This window comes from Falco cherrug, chromosome 8, assembly GCF_023634085.1.
Source record: "Falco cherrug isolate bFalChe1 chromosome 8, bFalChe1.pri, whole genome shotgun sequence".
NCBI classification, from domain to species: Eukaryota; Metazoa; Chordata; class Aves; order Falconiformes; family Falconidae; genus Falco; species Falco cherrug.
This window is the reverse complement of record NC_073704.1, coordinates 58413559-58439934: the sequence shown is the minus strand read 5'-3', so window position 1 is coordinate 58439934 and position 26376 is coordinate 58413559. Positions and strand designations below refer to the sequence as shown.

Here is a 26376-nt window from a genome sequence, read left to right as displayed (position 1 = left end):
ACTTCCCTTGCTCTAAGTCAGCTGTGCTTTGGGGAATTTGGTTTGGTGAATGGCTCTATCTGCCTTTTTTTATTCCCTCTACCCTTGCAGCAGTTTTCAGGTCCCCATTTCTTGCCTTGTTCATCTTGAACCTTTGTGGGTCAGATAGCAGCTTTATGCCCACGCTAGGAATTCTGTGCCTTCTCTTGGCCCCAACTCATAATCCTCCTTTCTGAGGTTTGTAGACCCAAGTGGCTGCATCAAATACATTAGTTCTATTTTTCTGGGGTTTTTTTTCCTCTTCCTCTACCTTCCATGATGCCTTGAGCTGTGAGTGTTCACCTTCAATTTCTCTATTCCTCTGTATGATGGCCTCATGATTTACACCGATTTGTGAGATTCAGGCCATGTAAACTTAAATAGTAGCAGTGGTATTTGCTGTAGAAACTAACAGCCCCACTACAGAGATATTTTAAAGCCTTCTCTAATTGCATGTGTGGTATCTGTAAAAACATGTGACTTTTCTCCTGCAGGTAGTAGTGCAATAGTAACCAAATATAGGATGATGTAGTACTCAGAACCTGAACCTGGCCAGGCTTAGGGTGCCTAATGATGGGTGTCTAAACCATCATGTTGTTATTTCACTTTTCACTTCTGGCCATTAAAGCAGCTGGGGGAGTGTTACCATCATCAATCTTGGGGGTCAATAATGGACTAGTACTTTCTTTGGTAAAATGTTGAATTGCCTCTCCCTGCCCCAGCTTCCCCCTCTTGCTTAAATTCAAAGTAGTTGGGTCTCCCTCAAAATTCCCTTCATGGCAGGACTTCCTGCCCTTCCCAGGGCTGTGCTGGGGAGTTGACACTGCCTGTTTGACCTGCTGCATCCTCAAACAGTGGGGGGGGACTGGCTTCCCTGCAGAGTAAATCTCAAGTTAGCAAATCCCAAAGACTGCTCTAGCTTGCTGAGATCTCATTTTTAAATGTTTCAGTCCTTGTGTTTCTTGTATTCTTGTCAGTGTTTACAAGCAGTATTGCTGTCCCCAAAGAAGTGCATTATATTAGGCTGTGTGCAGTGCTGCGTCAGCTTGACATCTGGACTAGCTTGTCAGAGCTGGTTTGGGTATTTCTAGACAAAGCAATGTGCCCAGAGGGTGTTCTTGGGTTCCCATGGGAATTTTTTCTATGGAAGATAGACTATGAAATGAGTGGCATCTGGAGAGGATAGCGAATCCCTGCAGCATGTCTTAAAGGTGGACTGCATATCTCTCTCTCATGCTAGTCTATGCTAATTTTATGGAGCATTCTGCTTACAGGAATTCTCTGACATCTTTGTATGGTTGTTCTGATGCATCTTGTGATGTATGATAGGTATTGAAAACCATGTCATTGTAATGTGCTCTGTACGATGCACAGGGATCCTTTGTGGGCCTGCCCCTCTCCCTTGTGCTCTGGATAGTCTCTGCTAGATTGTTTAGGAATAAAATATTTATTGCCTGTAATACCAAAGGAGGTATCCAATAAAATAGTACATTAGGAACAGATGTGTATTTTTGGTTTTAGTTCTTTTTTTGCTTTATATATAAACGAATACACTTCTCAGCTATGAATTCTGACAAATTCTGCAATCCAAGTACAAAATGTGTTTATCTGTGCTTGAACAGAGTAACAGCTTTTTCTCTACTACCAGGATTGAACTGGCCCCAACCCCAAACATTTCCAGAAGAATGGTATAGTATCAGAAGAGACTTATAGTTCCAGATACAGAGCTATTGATGTCCTCTGACAGTGGTGTGCATGAGTAACTTGTTCAAGTCGAGGGGTGTGATCTGTATGTAAAGCCTACAATATCCTGCCTGAACACACAAAATGCCTGAAGCTGGAGTCTTGCATTCTTTATTCAACACCTTTCTAGAAAAAGAATTACTAAAGAGTAATTAAACACCATATTTCTGGATTATCTTTAATTAGCACAGAGATAAGGCACTATACCTCCAGAGTTTTCCTTTGCTGCTCACTGATTATGTCACAACCAATCTTTAATAGTTCTCAGGTGGAGCAATTATCTCCTGTTCTAGTGATCCCTGCTCCTAGTGTCTTGCCAATTAGATACAGCCTTTAGCCATGTTCACTAATTTCGTTGGAAGTGAGCCTTAACTTGCAAGTATTGGGTTTGACACTTTATCAAAAATCATTGTCTAACAAAAATGTCTCCAAGAAAATAATCATGCAGCGATTCTCTTAATCTTTGGGAATCTGGAACCTGCTGCAGACTGAATTTGAGTTCAGCCCCTTTCCCTTCACTTACTGTTTCAAACTTCTGGATTTATGTGCACTTCAACATAAAGTATCTGCAACTGACTCTGTGCTTGGAGCCTTAGGCAAGTCTTCAGAAAAGACTATTTCCTTTTCTGACCTTTATACTCTGCCTGTACAGTGTTTTTGTAGAGACGCAGATAGAGACTGTGATTTTCAACTACCTGCAATGTGAGTCTTGTGTGTTGATGATCAATTTACTCAAACAGTGGGTAAACTTGGGAACACAGACAATATTTTCTTCTGGTCATGCCTAAGAGGGTGATGCTGCAATTGCTGGAGTGCAACGAAGCTGAGCAGCTGTGCTGTGATTTCTTTTTTTTTTTTTTTTTTTTACTTACCATAGTCGTTTCTGCAATCGAACCAAAGCTGTTGATGAAAATGTTGCAGCTGACATTCACTGGTGGGCCTGCATGACAAATAGAGATTGGAACAGCAGTTCACTATGTGCCTGTAAGACAAAGTATTTCCACTCTGTAGTGTTAAAACCCATTGTGGGATCGGGGTGAGTGAGGGAACAAGGCCCAGATGACCTGGCTTAGTCCAGTCTTGATTCTGATGCTAGCTTGACATCAGGCAAGGCTTTTGCTTTGCCTCTGATTCCCTGTTTGGGAGGGTGTTTATATATCTATTCTGTGAACTGTTATGATGACAAGGAATAGATCACAGCCAGGCAGGACAGCTTTCTAGATCTCTCAGCATTGCTGTAGAGGTGGCAAGCTCACCTTGACCATGATAGCAATGTATCCCAGGAAAAAGCTGAGAGACTATTGACAGGCCCTCTTGTTTAGAGCTCTATAATTTACAAATACTAGTTTAAATTATCTAAATGCTTCTGAGCTCCCTGCGGAACCAGTGCAGCAGAGTGTGCTGTGGGGCTCAGGCTGGGCAGAGCAGCCGGCACTCCATGTGATAATGGTGGTACCTGCTAAGGCTCACAGCTGGGCAGAAGACTTCAGGCTCTGCCAGCAGAAATTCCCTGGCTGTCCTGTTTTGGGTGAAGGTACTCCCAAACTTTGGGCCATGCTTCCCCCAGGCTTTATTTGCTTTCAGACTGAAGCTTTGCTTAGCTTGCTCATATTGGAAAAGTGAAGGGACCACCAAAGAGGAGTAAAGATTAGGGGCTGAAGAGGTTGTGGTTAGAGGGCATGGGGGGTCAGTCTGTCCATGTGGTGCTGGTGCCCAAAGGGATCGGTATGGTTTGCCAGGCAATATTGTGATCCAATTCAAATCTGAGGTGGAAATGTTGCATCTGCATGGAAGGAGATTCCAAGAGCTGACTTCAGCACAACATAAAAAGCTGGTGAACAGTTTGGACCCAGAGCCATACCTGGTGCCTGGCAAACCAGTGGCTTGCCCGTGTACGAGAGGATTTCTGTAGAGCCTTAACAAGGGCAGGAGAGAAGCAAAAAGGGCCTCTGCTCTGGGGGCTCCCAAAGGACCTGCTACTGGTGCTGCCCAGTATGTGGTAGGGAAAGGCAAGCCAGGCAGAGAGCAGAGGACGCTGTCCCAGGAACCAAGGTTCCCCTTTAATACCAGGGGAATTAATCTTATATCATCCCTGTGACAGATGCTTCTGGGAAGATAAGATCTGTGGAAGTGGTGAGTGTGAATTTTTAGATTATTCCCCCATCCTTCATGGTGACAAGGATGGTGTCTGCATTTCAAACACTGCCTGATGGCTCAGCCTCACTGGGGAGTGATGCTTGCCCGTTAAGGTCACATCTGCAGTCTGGCAGTTGCTGCAAGATGAAATGCTGGGGGGAAGGAATGGCTTTAACGAGAAGCTTGTGCTTCTAATCAGTGCAAACTTCCTCCTCTGGAAATTAACGGAATTTCCTGTTTACTAAGTAACATTTGGAGCTTGGTTTGCTCCTCTTAATTTCCTTTTTTTTCCCCCTTCCTACTTCAGACTCTTTTAAAACTTTGTGCCTGTCCTCTGTGGGAGTGGGATTGCAGCCACGTAACAGTGGTGTTCTCTGTGGCTGGGATTTTCTTGGTGCGAGTCCCAAGCAATCTGAGCAGGCTTCTGTCCCACCAGCTCCCAGACAGCAGTTTGCCAGCTCAGCAGCAGCTCACAGGCTGTTCAGTCTGAGCAGCTCTTCCTCCGGACTGTTAAACATAGGCATGGGCTAAAATATCAGATACAAAATGGCATCTTTTTCTTTTGCCCCCTTCACTAACCCCTCTTATCCAAAAGGCTCATGAAATTTATCCAGCAGCTGAAAGAACACGGTTGATCAGGCTTTAGCACTTGTTTTATCCCTGCTGTAGTGCTCCTGTTGAGCTCAGGAGTAAGTTTTTTTCCTCTGGATCAATCTCATGAGCAGTATAGAAGGTCTATGTGCATGTGTTTTTCTCCCCCAGATGACACAGCACAAGAAAAATACTGAGCTGTTCCCTGGATGACTGCATGTGCTCCTGGCTGACATGCATGGAAGATTTTGGCCCTCCTCTTCCTCATCCTGTGCTGATGGGAAGCCAGTGTGGGGTGAGCTTGGCCCAGCGTACATGAGGATGACTCTTCCCCAGCAGCCCAGCACTCTTCCCCCTGTGTCCACGGGGAGCTGGGAGCCCTCTGCAGGCTTTGGGGTTTTTTAGCTTGTGTGAGGCTCTAGAAACTTCCCTGCCTGCCACTGAAACGTGCTGCCTATGTGGTGGGATGCAGCTGGGAAGGAATTTTCCAGCAGCAGGATTAATTAAGGGTACAGCTTGGGTGAGAGGTCCTGGGTCCCACACCTGCTGGGTTCATCTCTGCCCCTGCCCAAGTTACCGACTTCATCCTCCAACTTAAACTAAAGCCCTGATGCTGCTTCCTTGTCCTCAGAATGTGAATTCATGGCTAAGTCTGGACTTTACAGCATTTATGACAACCAGCAATCATCTTTTTGTTGATCTTCCCCTCCCCAAAAATCAATCTGATACAGATCTTTGATATTATTTTAATTTAGATCTAAGCCATTAAAATGCCCTTATGAGTTACTGCCGTTAATTTAAATGACGTGCTTTGAGAGCTGCAACCCTAAGCTCTGTAGAACACCTCTTATGCCTCCCATATAAATTGGAGCCTGATTTATATGTGGGAGGCTAAGCCAGCAAAACTGCCCTGTGGGGAAGGTGTAGTTCATTGAAATAAAACTGAAATTAAATTATCTCAAATAAAAATGCAATACAGCTGCCTTCAGCAGGAAGATAATGTATACATTTCATTAAATATTAAAGTTTAATTTCTTTTGTGTGTGTGCATAATTTAGTGGTAGGAAGGTTTACAGGGTGGTTTTTTAACTCTCTGTGATTTGGATAAAACCAGCAGTGTTCTCCGTTGTCTAGCTGATTACTAGGGCACAAGCTTCCCACCTATACAGGGGCTTAAAAGCCCAGTATAGAGCTTATTGTGTGAAGCTGGATGGCAGGTGCTGTCACCATGATTAATGGGTCCTGGGAGTCCTGTGTTAGCATTGCCAGTGACTCTTGTTGGGAGGAGGGACTGGTATTTGGAAACAAAAGAAGTGGATGAAATGAGCACTGGAGAGGGCTGGACAGTGGCTGGGAGGGGGCAGGTCCCACTTTATCTCTGGGTGTGATTCAGGGGTGAGTAGCTCTGGGAAAGCAAGCTCAGTTAAAATGAAAAAAACCAAAAACATCAAAATTGTTTGGGTTGGAAGGGACCTTGAATATCATCTAGCTCCAACCCCCTTGCCATGGGCAGGGACATCTTTCACTAGACCAGGTGGGAACCATGCCCCCCCCCCAAAAAAAACCAAACAAACCCCCAAAACCCCAAAAAACAAAACCAAAACTACCAGCCCCCCCCCCCCCCCCCCCCCCAAATCCACCCTTCTTAAAGTGTTTTGAGGAGCAAAGGAAGTGGGTCTGTTGCCTCTCCCAATGTGCTTGGCTGCCAGGGAGCGTTAGCTGCGTGGATCAGGTGTGACACTCAGCTGTTGTGACGGAGCTGTGCTGGGCGCTGGCTGAAGAAGCCTCTTTACTATGGGGGCTGTGATGGCATCTTGCTGGATTTATCCAGAGCTGATGGGAGAGACCTCTCTTGGCTTCAGTGGGTGTAAGCAGCACTGCCCGCTGTTAGAAGGTGCTATGGGTAGTGACTTGAGGGGAAAAGAAAGTTGATGGTTTTTCTCCTGATCTGCAAGTTTTTCAGTTCCCTGCCAGTCTCTACTTGGTGTGGCAGGATCCCTGATCCTAATATTGAAGTTCTGCCCTGCACGTAAAGTTGTTACAAGGTTGTTTTCATTCTGAGTGGATGCCTTTCCAGACATCTATGAGGGATCCGTGTGCCAACTCATTATCATACATATTTCATATGAACATAAACTATATATTTCATATGCAGCTAGGGAGGCATTCATGAGGATTGCATGTGGGTTTCAGTCCCAAAATGAAACAAAGCCACAAAGCAGGGTTTTTGCATACCTTTAAAATTTGGCCTGATCCTGGCATCATATCCTGAAGTTCGCCCCATCAGCTTATCCAAGAAATCGGAAGGAGACATGGGTTTGGGGGCAGATCGTGCTGCTGCTTCAGCTTCTTTGGAGGCTGCCAGGCTGTGCGAGTAGAAAGAAAGAGGAGGTTTTAGTGTGCGCCCCATACTGGGGAGGGTTTAGGGTCCAGGAGCAGAGCAGTCAGCATCTCATTCCTGCTATAAGGGAGGATGGGTCCCCATGTGAATTCCTGATGAGGCTGGTCTCTGCTAATTTGTTTGCCCAGCCCAAACATCTCTGAATATAGAATCCCAGCTGCGACCAAAGCAGAAGAGAGATGATGAGTGGAGAAAATCCTTTTGTGAGTTTAGGTATACCTCCTTGGCATGCCACTAAATTACAAATGTGAACTCTGGCGCTGAGCTCCACAGGTAAAATATACTCTGAGATTAGCCTTGGGCAGCAATTACTGCTTAATTACATGGCAAATACCAAGGAGCATATTTGGTACTCTGACAGTCTAATTTTCCAAAAGGCAGGTAGGATCAGAGCAATCTGGATTTTGAGGCTTAAATGAGTGTCATGTGATTGTAGAGCTCCTGCAGAGCCTTTGGGACTGTAGGGGATAGATGTATTTCTGCTTCCCACTTGCTGGTCAGTCCAGCATCTGCTATCGGTACCTGCAATGCAGGGGTCTGAGTTCAATACAGCAGGATGGTCTCTGGTCTGGGAGGTGTCTGGAGTGCAATCCTGAAATAATACTCATGTTGAGTTGAGGATGAAAGGAAATCGCATCTTTTGGGGACTTGTGTGGCTTCTGGGGTAGAAAGAGTAAAATTACTGATTTGTCTGTAGAAGATGAAAATCTAAGCCTGGCAACGTACGTGCCTTCTGATTCTATGGGAGTCCAAGAGATCTGCAGGGTGATGATTTGAGCTTAGGAAGTCTCTGTTGTTGCTATCTACACAGGGACAAGTGACTCCTGGTACTAGGTGCTCATTTTCAACTTTGCAGGAAGGTTTTATTTCCAAGACAAGAATAGACACTTCAGTTCCTTCCCTATGGTTATATGGGTTCTGCTTTTGAACACAGATCTGTTCCCAGACTGCAAGTGTGGTGTGAAGTTCCTTAGGTTAGCAAAAAATGCAACCAACAACAAAAAATTGCCAAACCCTATCGACCACTCCCATAGGTGATGTGCAGTGTGCTTAGAGCAAGAGCGCTGTCTCTGCCTGTGGGTTCAGATGCCTGATGCTAGTTAAAGCCTATGGGCAGTATTGTAATGTAAATATATAATAAGGCAAAGCAAGCTGTTCAGGAGGAAGTGAAGTTTATTGCCTCATGCTTTGCAAAACTCCTGAATTTTTTTGAAGTACAAAGGCTGTGTGGGAACTGTGAGAAGCCACTGTGGCAGAGCAGCTGAGAGGCCTTAGGATGTTTACACCAGACACAAGTTATTTAGCTACTTACATCCTCACAAATGACACCATGGAGTCCTCTTACAGCATGAGGATCTCAAGAATCTCACCTTGGGAAGTTTTGTATTTCTTTTCTCAAGGGACTCTGCAGTAGTCAAACCTGCGGTCTTGCAGAAGAGTAATGCTAAATACTGATACAAGATCTATTTGGAAGGAAGAATTCAGGAATGGTTACTATGCATGGCATTAGTGTGACCCTGCCCTCAAAGACTTGTTCTTACAATGCAAGTTTAGGCTGAAACTCCAAAACAACAAATGTTACCTAGAAAGAGGCCTTGTCAAGAGCATTTTGAATCACCAGGTTCATTGGGACTATAAAAATGGATGGGATTCAAAAGCGCTTGGGTGCCATAATTTCAAAATCAGGAGTCTGTAGTAACCTGTATTGTATTGACTTTCTTCTCTAGTGTTAGCAGTGATGGCTTGCCAAGCCTGGGTTTTCAATCCTGCAAGCTCACAACTGCAGTCTGGTTTCTTTTGTAAGTTGCAACTGTATTAGCATTCTCTCATAGCTAGATTTTTAACTATTAAAAAATGTTTAATTTCTGCAGTAAAGAAGGGAGATGAATTCCTGATCACTTTCAGTGAGTCTAAGACTCGGATTTCATTCACCCTTTATATATTCACAGTCCATCCCACCTGGACCTTATCTGAGCTGGCTGATGCACACTCCCACTTGGAGGCCGTCTGAGGAGGTGTGGATATAGCTTTTACTATAGCCACGTGCCATTTCTTGTCTTGTCCCCATCTCTGCTCTAAGGAACTATGCAAAGCCAAACCAACGTGGTTTTGAGGGTAAATGGCATTGTGGAATGGGTGATGTTTTAATTTCTTTCTTTTTTTTTTTTTTTTTTTTTACAAGGAAAACAGGGTGCAATTGATTTGCAAACTCAGGAGAAGAAAGCTGGGAGGGGGAGGACAGTCGATACTGGGCTGACTACTGCATTCCAATAGAGTGTCTGCATGGCAATGAGTCGAGAGAAAAGATTTCAATTAAGCGGCAAATGACTTGGTAACCAAAGACTCCTGCCACTTCAGCAGCAAGATGCCAGATAATGCAATACACTGATTTCTTCTCATTAACTGTAGACTGGAGGAAGTACATGGAAGTGGAAAAGTGGGGGGCAGGAGGGAAACAGGCAATATGAATCTAATAGGCTTTAAGTGCCAAAAAGGTAATTAGAAGCTGCAATTCCTCTGGCATTCGTTTAAAAAAAAAAAAAAGGGGGGGGAAAAAGCACAGAAAGCAGTGTTCAGCTTTCCTGTCAATTCAGTGTGAAAGCCCATGCTGAGTATGTTCACTCCACTTCCAAGTTTGCTATTTCTTGGGTGCCATTTTCTGATTCTTTCTGCATTGAAGTTGGAAGTAAATGAATTTTATGAGCTTAGTTCCTACATGGGAAGTATATATTGAGCTAAATACATAAGAACTCTCCCACAAGCATTTGGGAGAGGGCCACCGTCTCACAGCCCCAGTGCTTTCTGCAGCTTTGTGCCCATCCCTACGGTCGGTTTCTGTGAGCCCCTTCGGGGATGTGCTGGAACTGTCAAACGTGGTTTCTTTTCTTCTGGTGTTTTAGAAGCTCTGTTTGGCTTCTGTGTGTTGTTAGTTACCCGGGGGACCTAGGAATGATGAGTTCTAACTTTCTTCCAGTTTCTATTTGGTAACTAAATGTTTTCCTAAAACTAGCTAGTAACAACTCCGCCCTGCCCTCTTCCCCCCAGGATTTAACTAGAAAAGGCAAGAAAGCAGGGGATGAGGGAACAGCAAAGCCTTTCCAGCAGCAGGCTCTATAGGCAGCAGGCAGATGTCTACTCTCTAGCTTGGAAGTAATTGTAGAAAACACCACTGGGAGCTACAGAGAGGCAGGCCCACCCCATGATGCTTTGGATGGATGGGCTGCATCTACCACAGCCATGAAATGTTCGCTCTCATTGTGACAGTTGAGCTTTGCTATTGTAGTTTAGCTCAGACAGCACCCCAAAAAGCTGTCAGCTTCTGTTCTCTTCCAGGTCTGTCCTGACCAGTGCTGTGTGGGCTGCTTTGGGAGCTTTCTGGGATTTTCTCCATCCCTCCATCCCTTATCATTCTCCCAATGACACTTCCTGTGCAGAAGTACCCTTGAATGTCCCATGGAACTGTTCATCTCCTGGACCAGCAGAGACAAGGAGAGGGAAATTGCCAAATGATTTGAAAATTATTGATGATAGAAGAGAACTGGAAATTTAGGGTGGGTGTTATGTTGTTCAGAGAAAAAAATTATTTTCCGAATAAACAAAAGGAGACAGAACATGTAACAAAATCACTGAGGATGTAGTTTGTATTGGTGAAAGAGTGTTGTCTGGGCTGAAAGCATTTTGGTGCATTTTAATAGCAGCCAGACAGCAGTTTATTATATTTATGCTGGTGTAATCCCTAGTGGATCTGGCTGAGAAAGCGCCATCAGGCAATCATCACGGCAACAACAACGGGAAGGTTCTCTTCAAAGGGTCGATAAACGAACATAATCTTTTGTGATGTTAATGCTGGCAGGTATGAAGACACCACGAAGGCCCTGGGAGGTCCAGCCCACTAGCAGGCATTTGAAGGTGAAAGCTGGTGGAGGCGAGCAGCCCAGCTGCTCAGGATTGCATTCCTTAAAATGGAGCAGTCAGGCTTTGTAGGACACCTATTACTGGTTTCTCCCAGGCACTGTTTGCTCTGTCTGCATTATTTCGTTTCAGCTAAACAGATGATATATCCTTATAAAAAGTTATTTGGTTTAGAAAGTGGCTCTTCTGCAGTCTGGACATGTCGGTTTGCTCAGTTCCCAGCTCCCCAGTTGGCTGTTTCCTCCTCCTCTCCCCATTTGTATGGCCCTTGTGCAATATTTTCATGCATTTTTTTTATTTTGGGGTTTTTTTTTTTGCTATGACCATGGTTGTCCATCTAATTAAGTTCAAAATCACAACCTGCCCTGTTCTGGTTGAATGCTGATACTGAAAAATATATTTTTTTTTTTCTTTGCAAAGACGAGAGATGAAGGAATTTAATTAGCATGGGGCCTCTAGTCCCCTGTTAAATAATTTAATTGTTAATCATTAATTCTGAGGGTAAAAAATGTCTGGCAGCAGAAACACAAACTGTTGCGAAACAAATGTTTGAAGAGGAAATATCTCTGCAAAGGGTGGAAGGTGAATGGTGCAACGTCAGTGGCTCGGGGAGCAGGGCTGGGTTTGTTCCTCTGGCTGGGCTCTCCGCAGGGTGGGGAGACAGAAGATACCTGGTCACTTATCCTGGTTCAGTGCTGCTCAGCAAAGGTTTCTGAAGTGCTTGGTTGGTTTGCTTATTTTTGAAATACAAGGCAAGCCAGAAAGCTTGGCAGGGATGTGTTGGGAATAGTGTTCAGGTGAGCTGGCTCACACATTTGTCCTTCAAACGTGATGTTTTCTATAAGTAGGTATCCCAGGGGAGAGGAATACCCATCAGGTCTTCGAGGCAGGCTGAGGTGACCAGTGTAACGGTTTCCCACCTTCACAGCCAGGCTAGAGCAGCGTGGGGTTTTGGGGACACAGGAGGATTAATCAGCTTAGTTTTATTGACCCTAGCAGGCTCTGAGACATGTCACAAAGAGAATATCAGACAGCTGTGCACAGAAAGGCACCATGACTGACTAGCGTTACCCGTGGTAACTCTCCCACTGCTTTCCCTGAACCATCTCCCTGGTCCTTTGGACAGTGCCTCTTGGGCAGAGACCCCTGAGCAGGGACTGGAGCTCAGCAGAGCAAGCCTGTGTTTGGCCTCTGCTGATGCTGGGGCTGCCCATCTCCTTCTTGTCCTCAGCAGCTGGAGAGAGGGAGGAAGGACAGACGAGAGATTTTCCTGGTGAAAAGGAAAAAGGGCAGCTCTAAACTACTCTGCACCCAGACTGTTATTTCTGACTGCACATCAACATCTTATCTGGAGGGAAACGCTGCCAGATGCTGGCCTGGAAAGGCTTGGCAGAGACTGTGAGCAGACTTTTTTTTTTTTAAACGATTAGATTTACTATCGAAATTAATAGCACAATCAATATTGGTATGCAATTCAATTAAAGATGAAACTCATAGTCTGCATGTTTTTCTCAGTCACGTTGTCTGAATTCCTGGCCTACAGCTGTAGAGGTGGCCAGGATAAAAGAAGAGTGGAGGTGTGTTGGGAGGAAAGAAAGCCCTGATCAAAGATTTGTGGCCCGGCATGGTGCAGAGGGGAAGGAGCTCAGAGTGTAACAGATGCACTGGTTGCACAGCACCGATTGCAATCCATGTGCTCCTGCTCAGCTGCTGGTAGTTACAGTCCCTGCAGTAGGGCTGTGGGGTGTGCTACGAGGGGGTGGGGGTGGGTGGAATTTGAAAAGCTTATTCTTGGAGGTGGGGAAGAAATTTGGACTTGGTTGTTTCTTTAATTCAGCTGAGACCTTATGCAACAGAGGCATGGAGTGGACCTGGATGTTGGGGCAGGATGAGAAAATACTCGTGTACGGTGAGATTGGTGAAATAAGGAATTCAAGAACCTGGGAAACATTTCATTCTGAGAAAGAAATGTGCAATAAGCTATTATTTATCCCTATTCATGGTGGGAGGAGGGGTTCAGGAAAGTGAAAGTAGGCTTGTTAAATGTTGCCATCTCTGTCCTGGATGGCTGTGCTCTGTTGCTGTGGGCTGTTTAAACCAATTCTAGCTTTTGCACCAGAAGTAACTGCATTGCAGTAGTCACAGGATGTAATCAGTTAAAATTTTAACCCAAGGATCCCAAAACACTCTCAAAGGTCCTGCACAATACTGGTTGCCACCGGTCTTGGTGGCTGTATGGGAGGAGAGGAGCTGGGAGGCACTTCTCCATGGGCCTCAGGGGAATTAACCCTCTGCGATTGTTCCCGTCCAGGGGAAGCTGCAACAACATGACTGGAGTGAGAAAAATCTCTTCAGACTGCAGCATTCAGATATCTCTGTGTTCCACTACCACATTCCTGTAGCCCATGGCTCCTATGCCATATGGCAAAACACCCTGTCCAGAACTATAAAACATCCCAATTACACTGATTAACTCTATGGAAAGACACCAGCACTTGAAACAATTGCTGGCGCTGCCTGGACAGAGCAAAAGAAAATAATAAATGACTAGACAGTCAGCTGTGGGGGGCAGGGAGAGAAATCTGTGTGTTGTATATAGTTGAAATGGGAAGAGCACTGGGAGACCAGCAAATTACATGGAAATAGTGCTTGGTTGCATGTAAAATCCCTGCTTTTACAAGGACTGTTGTTCAAACAGTCATATGTTGTGTGGCCACTCTTGCTTATTGCATATTAAAAAAAAGCGTGTGTTAAATTCAGTTTTGAACTACAGGCATTCTCTTTAGTGACGTTCTCAAGTAATTCCTTTTCTAGAAACATCTACAGCCCTTGGAACATAAGTACTCACTTTCTGGAAAGGTATGATCCTAAGCCACTGAGACAGGTTTGAAAACACAACTCAAATATTGGAGAAGTGCAAGTCAGTGCTCAGGTTTTAATCAGTTGTGAAATAAATCCACCAAACATCAGCACTGACTCTTATGTGTACATATACTGAAGGGTTTTAAAAAAAAAGTTATAATTGCATTTTTTGTTGAAAAAAACAAAGGGAAAAAAAATCCCTGCAAAGACAAAAGCATGTATCTACCGTCACACACACTGAATATTCCCTTTAAAGTCAGGGGGGCTAGTCAGATATTTAAAGTTATGCATAAACAACCTTCCTGAATGCAATAAATAAAGGGGGAAAATGTCTTTACAAGACAAGGCTTCATATTCTAGGTAACAATATTCTCTTCACTGATGTGCTTTTGATTCCGTGTTTGGATGGAGAGCTGTGGTGGGAACCTCAATTGACGTCAGGAGGTTTTAGATCACAGGCTAGACAAGTGTCAGAGAATTACGAGAAATCGTGGATGCTCTTCTATCTATAGCTCTGCAGTCACACTATCAGTCGCGTTTTCATCAGTTCAAATACCTTGCTACAGCAGCTTTTTAAAAATTAGTTTTAGCTTAAGGATTTATGCTGCTCGTTAGGATTAGACAAGAATATTGTAGCTGCTTTGTTCTTTTTTGATAAATCAGAGGTGGTATGAATAGAATTCTTTTGAAAAAGAGATGTAATGTATGGTGCAGAGTAGTGCTGAGTTTTTATCTTCTGAAACTTTTTGCTGCAGATCTTTTGAAAAGACCTCCTGAGCCAACAGGCATAACCTGCCTATAGAACTGTGGGTCCCAGTTTGAGAGGGATGGGGCTGATGAGGATGCTTTGTACTGTGCAGAACGAGTTGCATGATAGAAGAGCTCATTTTGATATTTGCTGATGGAATTAGTTGTCATTGCAACACAAATACCCTGCTGGAGAGGAATATTCCCTGTGTGCTGTCTGTGATTCCTGGTGTAATTTATCAGGGTTTTTTGTAAACTATAATGAATTGTCACTTCTGGAATGAATGGCTAAGCTGTGGGTCCCCTGCCCCAGGGGTGTCTTCTCCTCCCCACCCTGGCTGCCCTCTGGCTTTGGTTTCTTTAGATCCCTGATAAAAAAAAAAAAATAAAATAAATCTTTTCAACCCTGGCAGTGCTGTAGGGCCTGTGCTGGTGCAGGAGAGCAGGTTGTGTTTGATGAGGCTTGTACTTTGTCAGCCCCACTGCTGGGAGGTGATTTCTGAGCCCATAGCTCTGTGTCAGGGTGTGATGGATGGGGCTGGAAGCTGGAGGATGCTTGCAGTTCTTGGGCACGTGCGGTGGCAGGAGAGGTGGGATGCACACATTCTGGTTTGTAAACCAGATCTTGGGAACTCTGGTGCAGCAAAAAAAAAAAAAAAAAAAATCCACATGTGTGTGTGTACGTGCCAGGAACTATTGCCCTGCTCAGCAGTGCTTCTAGAGGGTAAAAGCACTGGGAGTGAGCAAAGAGACAAGATGGTAAAGATACCCCACAAAAAGTGACTTTTTTTGGTCCACAGCTTGTCTTTGACATTCTTGTAAGATTAAAAAAGGCTGCCTCACCCAGGAAATTGGAGCATCCTGCTTCCCTACTCCCAACTGTGGTAATACACAAGGTGCAGAGATCCTGCTGTAATGGGGGACTTGACCTATCTTGCATAGGAGCTCTTGGCACCAGCAAGGATATTTGGAACTAAGGATTTTCTAAAGCGTGCTGATAACAGCTGACCCTTGTATGCTTTCAGGTTTTATACCCCCTCAATAAGAGGGGAGGAGGGGCGTACTTGGGGCTTTGTACAAAGCATCTTTTCACTTGCATAATCGGAAATAAAAGAGAAAAAGTTGAAAGAAAATCAGGTAAAGGTGAGAAATCATGAATTTTGTTGGATTTTTCTGCATGATTCCTGGCTTAGCTGCATTTTGTTGCTGAACCAGATGCATGTGATAGTGGTCCGATCCACCATCAATCCCACTTCTATTGCTATTTATTGATTTGTGTGTTTGTCCAGCCCTGCTGGGGCTGGGGGACAGGATCTGCATTCTGGGTGACTGGTTGTAGCAGCAGGTACTGCTTGCAGGGCAGGCGTGTGAGGGGAGCTGCTGTCGGCAGCCTTCATCTGAAGGCAGTGTGTGCAATGATTGATGGCACTGCAAGCACTACTGTTCCATGCATGCGACACTCCTTCTCTTGGCAACCTCTTGGTAGCTTTTTCCCTCCTCACCCACCCTGCAATGAGGCACCGATAAAAACAAGAGAGTTCCCTGACTGTCTGCTAAGGCATTTTGGGGTTTTGTCTTTTCTTATCCCTCTTTTTTTTTTTTTTCTTTTTTTCTTTTTCTGTTTTTTTTTTTTCCTAGCAGACTGAGCCACACTGGAAGGATGAAGCAGGAGGAATCAGAAGGAAAGCAGGTGCAAGTGTGTTCTTTTGCATCCCTCTCAAAACACAGATTTTGTGGGGTTTGGTAAATTAAGATTTCTCCTGCTTTTCTCAGCTGGCACTTGGATCCAGCAGAGATGTATTTACAGGATGCCAACTGTGTCTATGTACCAGCCAGATGTGGTGCCGTCCCCAAATCAGCAGCTTACCATGGTGCATTATATGGATGAAATAATTGTCTGCATAATGGGGAGAGCTCAGCGCGTGTAAATGACGGGTGCATCTGTCTCTATCTATTTCTGTGCTCTGCAGGCCTTCTCTGTGCTTTGGCCTTACCGAGAGGACAAAAGCTATATTGCTGTGTTTGGGTTTGTGTGGAATTTTTTTTGATTAGTTTCTGTGCATCAGTCTCTTGAAGTATCGGGAGAGATTTAGGAGCACCTTCATCTGTTTGATCCTGTCCGATCTATATCACCAGTGGGATCAAAGCATTCAGACCTCCAGGACCAGATCAGCTAGAGCTTATCAGCAGTTTCCCAAGAGCTTAAGGGGGGGGACTACATTGTTTTGCACTAACAAATAGTCTTGGCTAAGAACTAGCAATGCAAACCGCTTTGCCCTCAAGGTTTCTGTTGTCTGGCTCTGTAAACACAAATGTAAATTGTTTGGATACTTTGGGGGAAAGGTGAAAGCAACAAAGAAGAGGGGTTTTTATTTCCGCCCCCTCTTTCAGTGGAACTGACCTGCTGAATTAACAATATTTCGAGTGCAACGCAAAACCTCCTCTTTTCTAGGCTGCGCAAGTAGGTCTGTAAGTCAGCAGCCTGACCACCTGGTGCCGAGTTGTCTGGTCATGGCTCCTAACGATCCTTCCAGTGCCTCACACTGGAGCAGCAAGAGGATTCCCTGCTTCTCTCGCTCCTTCCTTTTTCCTTCATTTATCCTAAGCTTTTGGGTTTGTTTCCCCCTCCTCCTGCGACTGAAATTATCAAAAGCGCTTGGAATGACTTTTTTGCCAATCAAAAAATTGAATCAAACCATGGTGGGGAGGGTATGCTGGAATGATGGTTTTAGGATGTGAAAGAATATGATGAGCCATTTCTCTTGAAAGGTGCGAGGTGCGCAGGTGTAACCATACTTCATAAGAAAAGAAATCATTGTGCTCTTGCTGATAGATAAACATCAAAAGAAAGTATGCAAGGTAACGATAACAAAAGGTTAATTTACTGGAAATAGTGAAACCCTATTTAATGTGTCACAACAGTGAGAGCTGATACAGGCAAACAAAACAGAAGTCAAAATGCATTATCAGCCTATCTGTTCTCTTAATCCTAGTCACTTTGGGACTCTTGGAAAAGCTCCAGGTTATAAAAAATGAGCAAGTGAACCTCAGGGAATAGATTTAGATGATTTGACATGTTTAAATGTTGTGGGTTTGATATGGATGTTGTGATTTATTTTTAAAACATCATTTATTTTTAAAACCCTTCTCTTTCGTCAGTACTGAAATAGCAATTAAATTCCTTTAGGTGGTCTGACATCTTGTTCTTAATACCGAAATTTAGAGAGCCCTTTAACCTGCATGCCAGGATGAGATGAGAACAGACTGCTGGTTTTCTACCACAGATGAATGATCACTGGTTGGTGCTGGGATAACAAAGTAATTTAATTTTGGACACTGATTAACATCTTAATTCAGATGTTAGGATCATCTTCTGCTCAGGTCAGCTCATGAGGATTTGGTGAGATGAATTTCATAAACCAACAAGGAAAGTGTTTGTTCAGGACCAGGGGAACTTCAGTGTGTTGTTGCTTACAAGTGCTTTCCTTTTTGACTTGAATCACTTGGTCGGTAGCAGAATGAACTTAGGCTTTAGGCAGTGCTACTAAATCTGAGATGCTTGAAGCGGAGTCAGAGGGTGCTTTGCTGCTGATTTGCTTCATACATAAGGGTCTCTAGCACCTCTTTCATGGGAGAAGAGGAATAAGGGGGGACTAAATTCCCATGCCTAAACTCTTCGTTCTTGAAGTCTTCATAGACAATTCATATGGTGTAATGCTCTTACATGTAAGGGCAGGATCCTACCGTTCCCTGCACGTATTGCTCTCATCCCAGAAGCAGCTCCCTTCAGGTATTCAAACGGTAAATGTGTGTTCTGCCAGTGGGACTTCCTGCAGTATAGGGTAACATTCAGCAGGAGTCGAGGTGGACAGCCAGTCTATATTACCTAAAGCCTGCACAGCCCCAGTGGCTCTGAGATGAAGGATATTTATAACTGCATGTGAGAAACAGCAACATTTTGTATAATGTTTTTAAGCAAGGTGATTGTCTGTGGTCTTCCTGCTCCTTGCACCCAACATAAGGGGGGAGAAAGAGTATTTGCCCAGACGTTGAGCCTTTCTTTTGTTCAGATCTAACCAAAAAGCATGTTTGGAGTTGAGGCAGCTGTTTAGAGAGGAAGGTTAAGATTAGACTGTTAGAAAATGTTTTGTGTACTTTACATTGATTTGCCTTGAAAGCCTAGAATGCAGGTGAATTGTGATGGAAGTGTGTATCAAAGTCCTCGCAGAAAGCGGGTTAACAAGCGTTTTGTGCTTCTACAGGGATGACACCAAATTAATCTTTCTTTGTGGAATGATTTATAAGGATTTCTAGCTAGAATTGTCTACCTCATCACATTTTCAAACCTTGAATTTGTAACCCTTTTAGAAGGGTCTCTAATGGGGCTATTACAGGTTGCAGACCAAAGAAGCTAAAGAGTGTCCTTAAAGCCATCTAGTTCCAGCCTTTGCTAAATCATTTTTATTTCACTGGGGAGCTGACAGACTCAGCAGAGGCACAACAGGTCATAAGGCACAACTTCTAGTAGATTTTAGTTAGTGTGAGGAAAATATCTTTAACTATGGAGAGTGTCTGCTATGTTGCTTAGCTTGTGGCTCTGGGAGTCTGGCTAGTGCTTTATTCACAGGTACTTCTGTAATCTTATCTAGCACTGCAGAGCTATAGCAGGAGGTTTAGAGATAACATGCACGTTACTCTCCTTTTCCTTCCCCTTGCCTTTTCTTTTGCTGTATTTTCAAGGGGCTGAAATCAGCTTCTCAAGTCTGTTTTAGGAAAAAGTGTCTGTCTTTCCACAAAGTTAGGTCATATTCAGAATGGCATCTTATTTTTTTAAAAAAACCTGGCATTCAAGAGCTCCTATTACTGACGGGAGGGAAGAGTTAGAGCAATCCAACAGAGTCTGAAGCTGGAAGCAACCTTTAGCCTGTGAATTGCTTGGAGCAGTAGCCTTGAAGCATCCTGCTAGCTGTCAGATTGCTATTGAGAAGGGGCCAACTCTGATCTTGATTCAGTGAAGGTCATGCTGCTGATTCCTGATATGTACGAGTGCAATTAAGACAAGAATCAGGCCCAAACAATTTCAGAGCCTCACAGGCCAGTGCCTAGTTGCGCAAGGTGCCACTTCTAAGCTATTTTTTATCTTCTAACTTGCACAAGGTGCGTTCCTACCCCTGGGCTTATGCAGTGGTGTTTCTGGACCGCTAAGGCTATTAAAATATGTTGGTGTAACAGAAAGTCCAGACAGATCATCACAGGGTAGGGGTAGCTTTTTGTTCTGCATGAAGGAATTTGCAAATGAACCAGGGTATGAACACGCAGTCTATGTAGTTAGATTTCAGGAGAATGTTTGTATATATCTCCACAGATATAAGCAGGACATCTGAAGTCCCTGTGGTAAATGTTGTTCAATCTATTTTTATTTTCAAGAAACAGCATTTGGCCTTGCACAGATATGTGTAAGGAAAGGTTGGTCAAGCAGCCTGTCTGTCAGAAGACAGTCTCCCACCCCAGCCTGGTTTCCATCCCTGACTCTACCCAGGGTCTCAGTAAATGTCTTAGTCACAGCTAAGTGACTGCAGTCTGAGAAGGCAGGTAGCAAAATGGGAAATGCTCTTCCATAAAGAAAGGCATGCCAGAATAAGCCACTTATTGCAAATTCCTTCTAAACCACCCCAACTGTAACAGAAACAAATATCATATTGGCAATACTGTAATGTTTGCATTCACACACCAGCTGTTACTCTTTCCCATAGGGTCTTGTTTTTTACAAAGCTGGAGAACATTTTTCTTGAGGAACAGATCTAGTCTTATTTCCTCTATTGGCTGTGTCTAATTTTCCTTTGTGACTTTGAATTTTTCTTTGTTTTTGTAGTGTATATGCTAACATATAATGGATTCTCTTTCCAGAATATTTTTGACAGGCTGACAATAAATTGTGGTACACCCTGTAATTTAAAGCAATACATACTTCTGTTATGGATTATGGGATTATCAGCTTGTGTCTTTTAAAACATTATGTATGACTGAGTGCAGGAGTAATTGGCACACTAAATTTATGAATGACTGTTAATGAATAAACTTCTCTTACTGAAACTGAAATAGCAAAGCTATTCCTGGACCAGAAAGGCTGATAAATTTTTGGCCTGTAATAAATTGAACAGACAACATGAAGTGAGAGAAAAAGAAAAACATTGCTTAGAGTCAGTTCTGAGCAGAAACCACCAATTTTTTTTTCTTGTTTGAAAAATTATTGCAGTATATAAAACAATTTGGTTTCAACATCTCCCTGTATTTGAATTAAAGCATTTTCAAATTTTCTTAAATGTTAATTTCAGGAAAACTAGACTTCTAGAAATACTATTTGTATGCAACGTGACATAATTGTATATAGCATGCATGTATGTATATGCACACCTATATAATTTATAACAGTATAAACGTCTACATTAGAACCTGAAGGGACTGGTTTACCAAGGTTTTGAATGCCCAGGACTTTAACTGATGTGCTGAGAATCTGTAAGTGCTCACGTGTGTATCATAGAACAGCATCAGCAAGACAAGTATGTACCAATTTCACTTGTTTAGGCAGTTCTAAGAACCATATGGATGCTTTAATGCCAGGGCCATAGGAAAGTCAAGCCTGGAAATGTTGTTGTGTGTTTTTGTTTTTGGTTGTGTGGGGTTTTTTTTGTTTGTTTGTTTTTTTTTTTTTTTTTTTTTTTTTTTACATTTGTTTTCCTTTTGCCTTCTGGCTTATTTTTGGACATCATTCCCCAGAGCATTTATATGTTGTTTATTGTCAAGCTTTTTATCTCTATGATTCAGCATTGTTTAACTAAGAGTTTATTGCACATATATATGCTTCTTTTTAGTCCACCCCGCTGTATTGTGCAATGCTGCTCTACACTTGTGACTAAAATGAGAAAGGATGGCTCTGAAGTATTGGGTGTTGTGCATTGCTTTTCAGATATTGATGATTTTAGTTATTTCCCGAACTTCTTTCTTTGTTTACCTGCCAGATAAACATCAAATGCTTTGATTTCATATTACAATATTGCTGTCTTTGACTGTGGTATTACAGAAGTGGGGATATCATCATTTTTATGCCTGGAAAGACTTTAGTGTTCAAAAAGAAAGAGACTGCTAGCTAGAAAAGTCTGGCCAGTATTGGCAAGTATGCTGCTGTGATTTGTAAAGTAAGTATTATACTAGTGATGTATATGTAAATAATAATTGTTCTTTCACATGAAACTATAAGATGAGACTTTGGTAAAATACAGAAATACAGAACTGAGAGCTATGCAAATGAAATGAAGTCTAAGACTGATGAGCAAGTTCAGGGCATGGAAGAAGGTTATTTTTCCAATTGCATGTATCTGACATCTATCACTTGCTACAGCAGGCTACAGTATTTATGCAAATACAGAGGAGCTTCTACCTTCTAGTATTTTTTTTTTTTGTCCATTTAATAAAAGCACTGCAAGGAGAGGTGGACCCAAACCAATTCTTTAAGACTAAAACTGTTTCTTCTCCTACCTTAGCCTTAATGAGAAACTGAACACATCTAAAACTGAGTCAAAATACATCTAGGCAATATTGGCATAATAGCAAAAAACTCCCCACATCGCCTTTGGCTTTCAATTAGACTCTGCAAGGGAATGATGTTGAAAACAACATGAAAGAAAAAAGTTGGGAAGGAAGGGGATTATTTCTTTGTTTTCAGTGACTTCAGACATAGCAAGCTGAGGCAGTGGGGTGAGCCCTCCTCGAAAAGGAGTCCTACGATTTATCAAGATAGCATAGCTAAGCAGTGAAAGTATCCCACGGAACTCACCTTAACCTGCAATCTGAGGATGGGGAGGGGGCGAGGTGGGAATATTTACCCGGGCAAATTCAAGTGCAGCATTCCCAGCCGCCACTAGTTGTCACTTTGCAACCAGCCGGGGTCGGTGTTTTCAGCACTGCGGTTAGCGAGATTGCGGTGCTAATTAAACTGAGTAACTCTCAAAGCCGCGGAAAGTCCCGAGCCAGGGGCTGTGCGATAGCCAGTCTCGGGGAAACGAAAGGAGGCGAAAAGGAAGCTCGAGAATGGCAGAACGCCACTGTCCTAAGGCTGAGGCTCTGCCTGGGGGCTGTGCCCCGAGCTTGGGGTGGGCACGGGAGCCTAGCCTGGCAGCGCCCGGTGCGCACACACTCCTCCCGTAAAGCTGAGCCTTACCTGAAGAAAACGATCGTCTCCCACACGTAGACTCCGAGCGCGTTGACGTTGCACATTTTTCCAGCTCTGGCTGTTTTTTTTTGTACTCCGTGAGGGGTGGGCCGGTGGGGTTGGCCAATAAAGTAACCCGGCACTTGGGGAGAATCGGTGGGGGAAGCCAGCGACCCCTCCCGAGGCGGGCTGGGCAGGGGGAAGGCCGAGGGGGTCCGCTCAGCACCCTGGGCAGCAGCAGGGAGAGCGACCCCGGGCAGCGCCTGGCGGGCGGCCCCGCTCAGCACCCTGGACAGCGGCGGTGCGCGCTCCGCTCAGCACCCTGGGCAGCGCCTGGCGGGCGGCTCCGCTCAGCACCCTGGACAGCGGCGGTGCGCGGCGCTCCGCGATCGCCTGCGGAGCGGCCGGCGGCTCCGCTCCGGCGCTGCCTTGGCTCGTCCCTCCGCTCCGCCTGTGCCCCCGCCACCGCCACTGCAGTGGTGCTCGGGGCCGGAGGACCAGGCTTCCCGCACCGAAATCTCCCTTCAGCGGAATCTCGCTCCGGACATCAGGCTGGCGAGAGGGGGAGACACAGGGGGTGTAGGTTCGCCATCAGGGCGGTGGGGATAAAATGGGAGGGGGGGGACGACCCTCAACAACCCAGGATTTTAATCTCCGCTGCTAGCCGGGGTGTCTTCCTAATTACATCCACAGGAATTTGTCAATGTGGAAATGTGGAGCTGTGCTGCAGTCCCGGTTGTGTTGCTCTTCTGCCTGCCGCTCGGCTGCTGTTGATTCCTGCTTCCTGGGTTATTTTCCTCCCGAATAAGTTATTGCTGCTGTAGGGAAGGTGTCCCATTGCTCAGGGCTAGAGCGGAGGGGAGAGAAGGGGAAGTTTCTTGGGAAGCACTCCCATTGTGCTCAGAAAGAAAGTGGCTCAGTGTCCTCCTAATGCATCTCATTTCCCCTCTGCCCTCTCTCCCCTGCTAGGACTCGCCAGATCTTGGGAGTTTCTTACTGCATTAATTTACTAAACTAAAAAAAAAAAGAAAAAAAAGAAAAAAAAAAGGAAAGAAAAAAAGGAGGTGGAGGTGGAGAAGAGGGAAGGCAGAGGGGAGGGGGTAACAGCCTCTCCACCATCCCAAGGCCCTCCTCTTAGCTGTGCTCATTGGTCTCGCGGCTGAAAAAACTACTCTAGGACGTGGTTGGATAAACGCATGTTGTTCAGCAGAAGCTGTTAACCTTTGAAGCGCTGATATGTTTTGGTTTATTTCAATTTTTTTTACCCGAATTGCTGTCTTTTTAAGAAGTCTCTGAAATAGTCTCCCTTGACAGGGCAAGCGTAACATGCCTTAAGTCTCCATCTCGTGGAAGATCTGCTTGGCTAGCAGTTGCTATGTCTTGCTGTTGGCTTTTAAGGAACATCTCTGTGTTGGGTTTCTTTAGTGTTTTCTTTGGTGTTTTTTTTCTCCTTTTCTCTTTGCTTGATTTTTTTTTTCTTTTTTGTCTTTTGTGTTTGGTTTTGCAAAGAGGTTTGGCAAACGCTGGAGCCATCAAGGCTAAGGCAGGTAAGGAGCATTTAGCAGTTTCTTATCGCAGCTCCAGTTGTTAGCAGGATGCCGAGTGTGGTGGTCGGGGGCGGGGAGAGGAATGGGCTCCTTAGTCACTTCGTCAGCATGCCACTGTGCTCGGCTTCTCAAGAGCTCCTGAGAATTGAAATTAAAACTTAGCTCTCCTAAATAATCTAGCATTACTTTCTTCTCTCTTGTCCTGGCGTAATGGAGTTTTCGTTCTTTTAGGTTGTTTCGTTTACTTGCCCTGTGCTTTGTGAAACTCCCCATGGCAAAGAAAGAGTCGCTTTTAACCCCTTTCTAGCTGTTTTTAGTCTGTTCTAAGACTTGTCCCATCCCATGTTGGGAGGGTGAAGGTGAAATGGACTGCTTGCTCCACCACTACTGTAGCCCACCTACCCCACCCCCGGGCTAGGAAATAACCATGTTTTTCTTCTCACTTTGAGTTTTATCTCAAATTACCTTACTGCCATGCTAAAATTCACTGGATATTTTTGATGTCCTGTTTTTATTTGTTTTAAGGCAGTATGTTTACTTAGCTAAGCAGACAGAAATATCCTTTGGGTTATCATTCAAAACAAAAAGCAAGAAAGACCTGCTTGGCTTCTAGCCATTGATACAGATGGAGTTTAATCTGATTTACTCCAGCTACTGGGTCTCAGTGTCTAGCTAGATTAATAACAGGCTCTGATTTCAACTCATGGAGATTCCTGGGGACACGATTCCATGCAGTACTTCCCGCCTGCTGCTCACTGGCTCTTTGCTGTACTTTTTCTCCTGATATTTATCCCCACATGGATGAGCCTCTGACACTGTGCTTTTCTAGCCCCCAGTGTGCTGGTGGACCAGAGGAGCAGCTCCAAACTGGGAGTGTTAACAGCAGGAGAAAAGTGATGTTTCCCTGCATTTTTACAGGGAAGCAGGACAAAGAGCAGAAGGCAGAATCATCTCTTGATAACTGTGTGTTAAATCTAGAGGCCAGTTAGCCTTCTGGTTTCCTTAGAAATGGGATCTGTAAGGGATAGGAGTGTTTCATGTGATTTCTCCCTTGGCTTTAAGTTTGATTTTCTTTGCAGCAAAGGAATCCAGACTTGTGTCCCTTTGTCCCCACTTGCTCTCCTTGCACTTCCTTGGGTTAGAGAACCAGGGTGGCTGTGCGTAAGATCAAGGAAGCAGATGAGTCTGTGTGTGTATAACACAATGAATCTTCACAGCTATTCCTGTTGAAGGGTCTCAAAACTCTTTTACCAGGGAAAGAACTTACCTGCTTTGCTGTAACTTATCCTTCTGGTGATGGTGACTGAGTTGGCCCAGGGACTGTGCTGGTATTCAAACATTTCTTCTAACTGGGGAGAAATAGGAGCATTATTTGATTTGGCATTTGAGGAAATAAAGGCAAAACCAGGTTGCAACAGATGCTTGGAGCAGGTTTAGGCATCAATATGATTTAGACCAGGGAGTAAAATCAAAAGGAATGTGAATTTAAGGAATGTGAGTTTTGCATGTCTTATCAGGAGGATTCCGAAGATTGTCTTATCAGGAGGATTCAGAAATTCCACCTTCTGCATTATGTGTTGCTGTGATTGAAAAAGGAATGTATTTTGGATAAAACTTTCCTTGTCTATTCTTTTTTTTTTTTTTTTTTTTTTTTTTCCCCCTGTAGATATCTGCCTCTAGACTGTATGCTCTTGTATCTCTTCTTGGTGCCAAGGCAGTTGTCACTTGCTTACCTTGGTCAGACCCTGGTCAGGGTGGCTCCAGATCCTTGGAGTTCCCCATCCTCTGACTTAACCCAGGTGATTCCAGAAACAGCCAACCAATCCCCACCAAAACACATCTATAGGTATACCTGTGATGAAGTTACCTACGTGGGTTCTGTAAAATGCCTGATTTTTAGTTTCCTTTTGCTATCTAAGAAGCTAAGGGCAGATAAACTGGAAATCAGCTCTGGAGATCTAATAATGGCTGGAAGTCAATTTTATCACCATTACTGTAAGTAACCCTTGTCATCAAGTACTGGTTGGCAGGACTCCTTTCACTGTATCTGTCCTGGCTTGCTCTTAGATTGGGGTTTCACTCTCTGCTTGGTTTTGCTGCAGTGTTTTGTGATATTTATTTTTTTTTTTTGAGGGTTCACTTGCCAGGTTTTTTATTTTTCAAGCAGACTCCAAACGGATTTTCTCTGGTGGCACTTGTACAAACGGTAG

The 26376-nt window shown here is 44.1% G+C and overlaps 1 protein-coding gene and 1 long non-coding RNA gene across 7 annotated transcripts in view; one reads left to right on the top strand and one right to left on the bottom strand.

Moving 5' to 3' along the window:
• The window catches only part of GLRA1 (glycine receptor alpha 1), a 40912-nt gene extending 17346 nt beyond the window's left edge, over nucleotides 1-23566 (bottom strand). For both annotated transcript variants that reach the window (XM_014281048.3, XM_005440589.3), the window contains exons 1-3: nucleotides 22629-23566; nucleotides 6724-6854; nucleotides 2634-2701 (exon numbers count right to left, since the gene is read on the bottom strand). In XM_014281048.3, the coding sequence (XP_014136523.2) occupies nucleotides 2634-2701; nucleotides 6724-6854; nucleotides 22629-22684 (255 nt within the window). In that variant the 5' untranslated portion in view covers nucleotides 22685-23566. The remainder of the gene's footprint in view (nucleotides 1-2633; nucleotides 2702-6723; nucleotides 6855-22628) is intronic.
• The window catches only part of LOC114016255 (uncharacterized), a 196239-nt gene that overhangs the window by 30400 nt on the left and 139463 nt on the right, over nucleotides 1-26376 (top strand). The gene's annotated exons all lie outside the window — the stretch shown is intronic.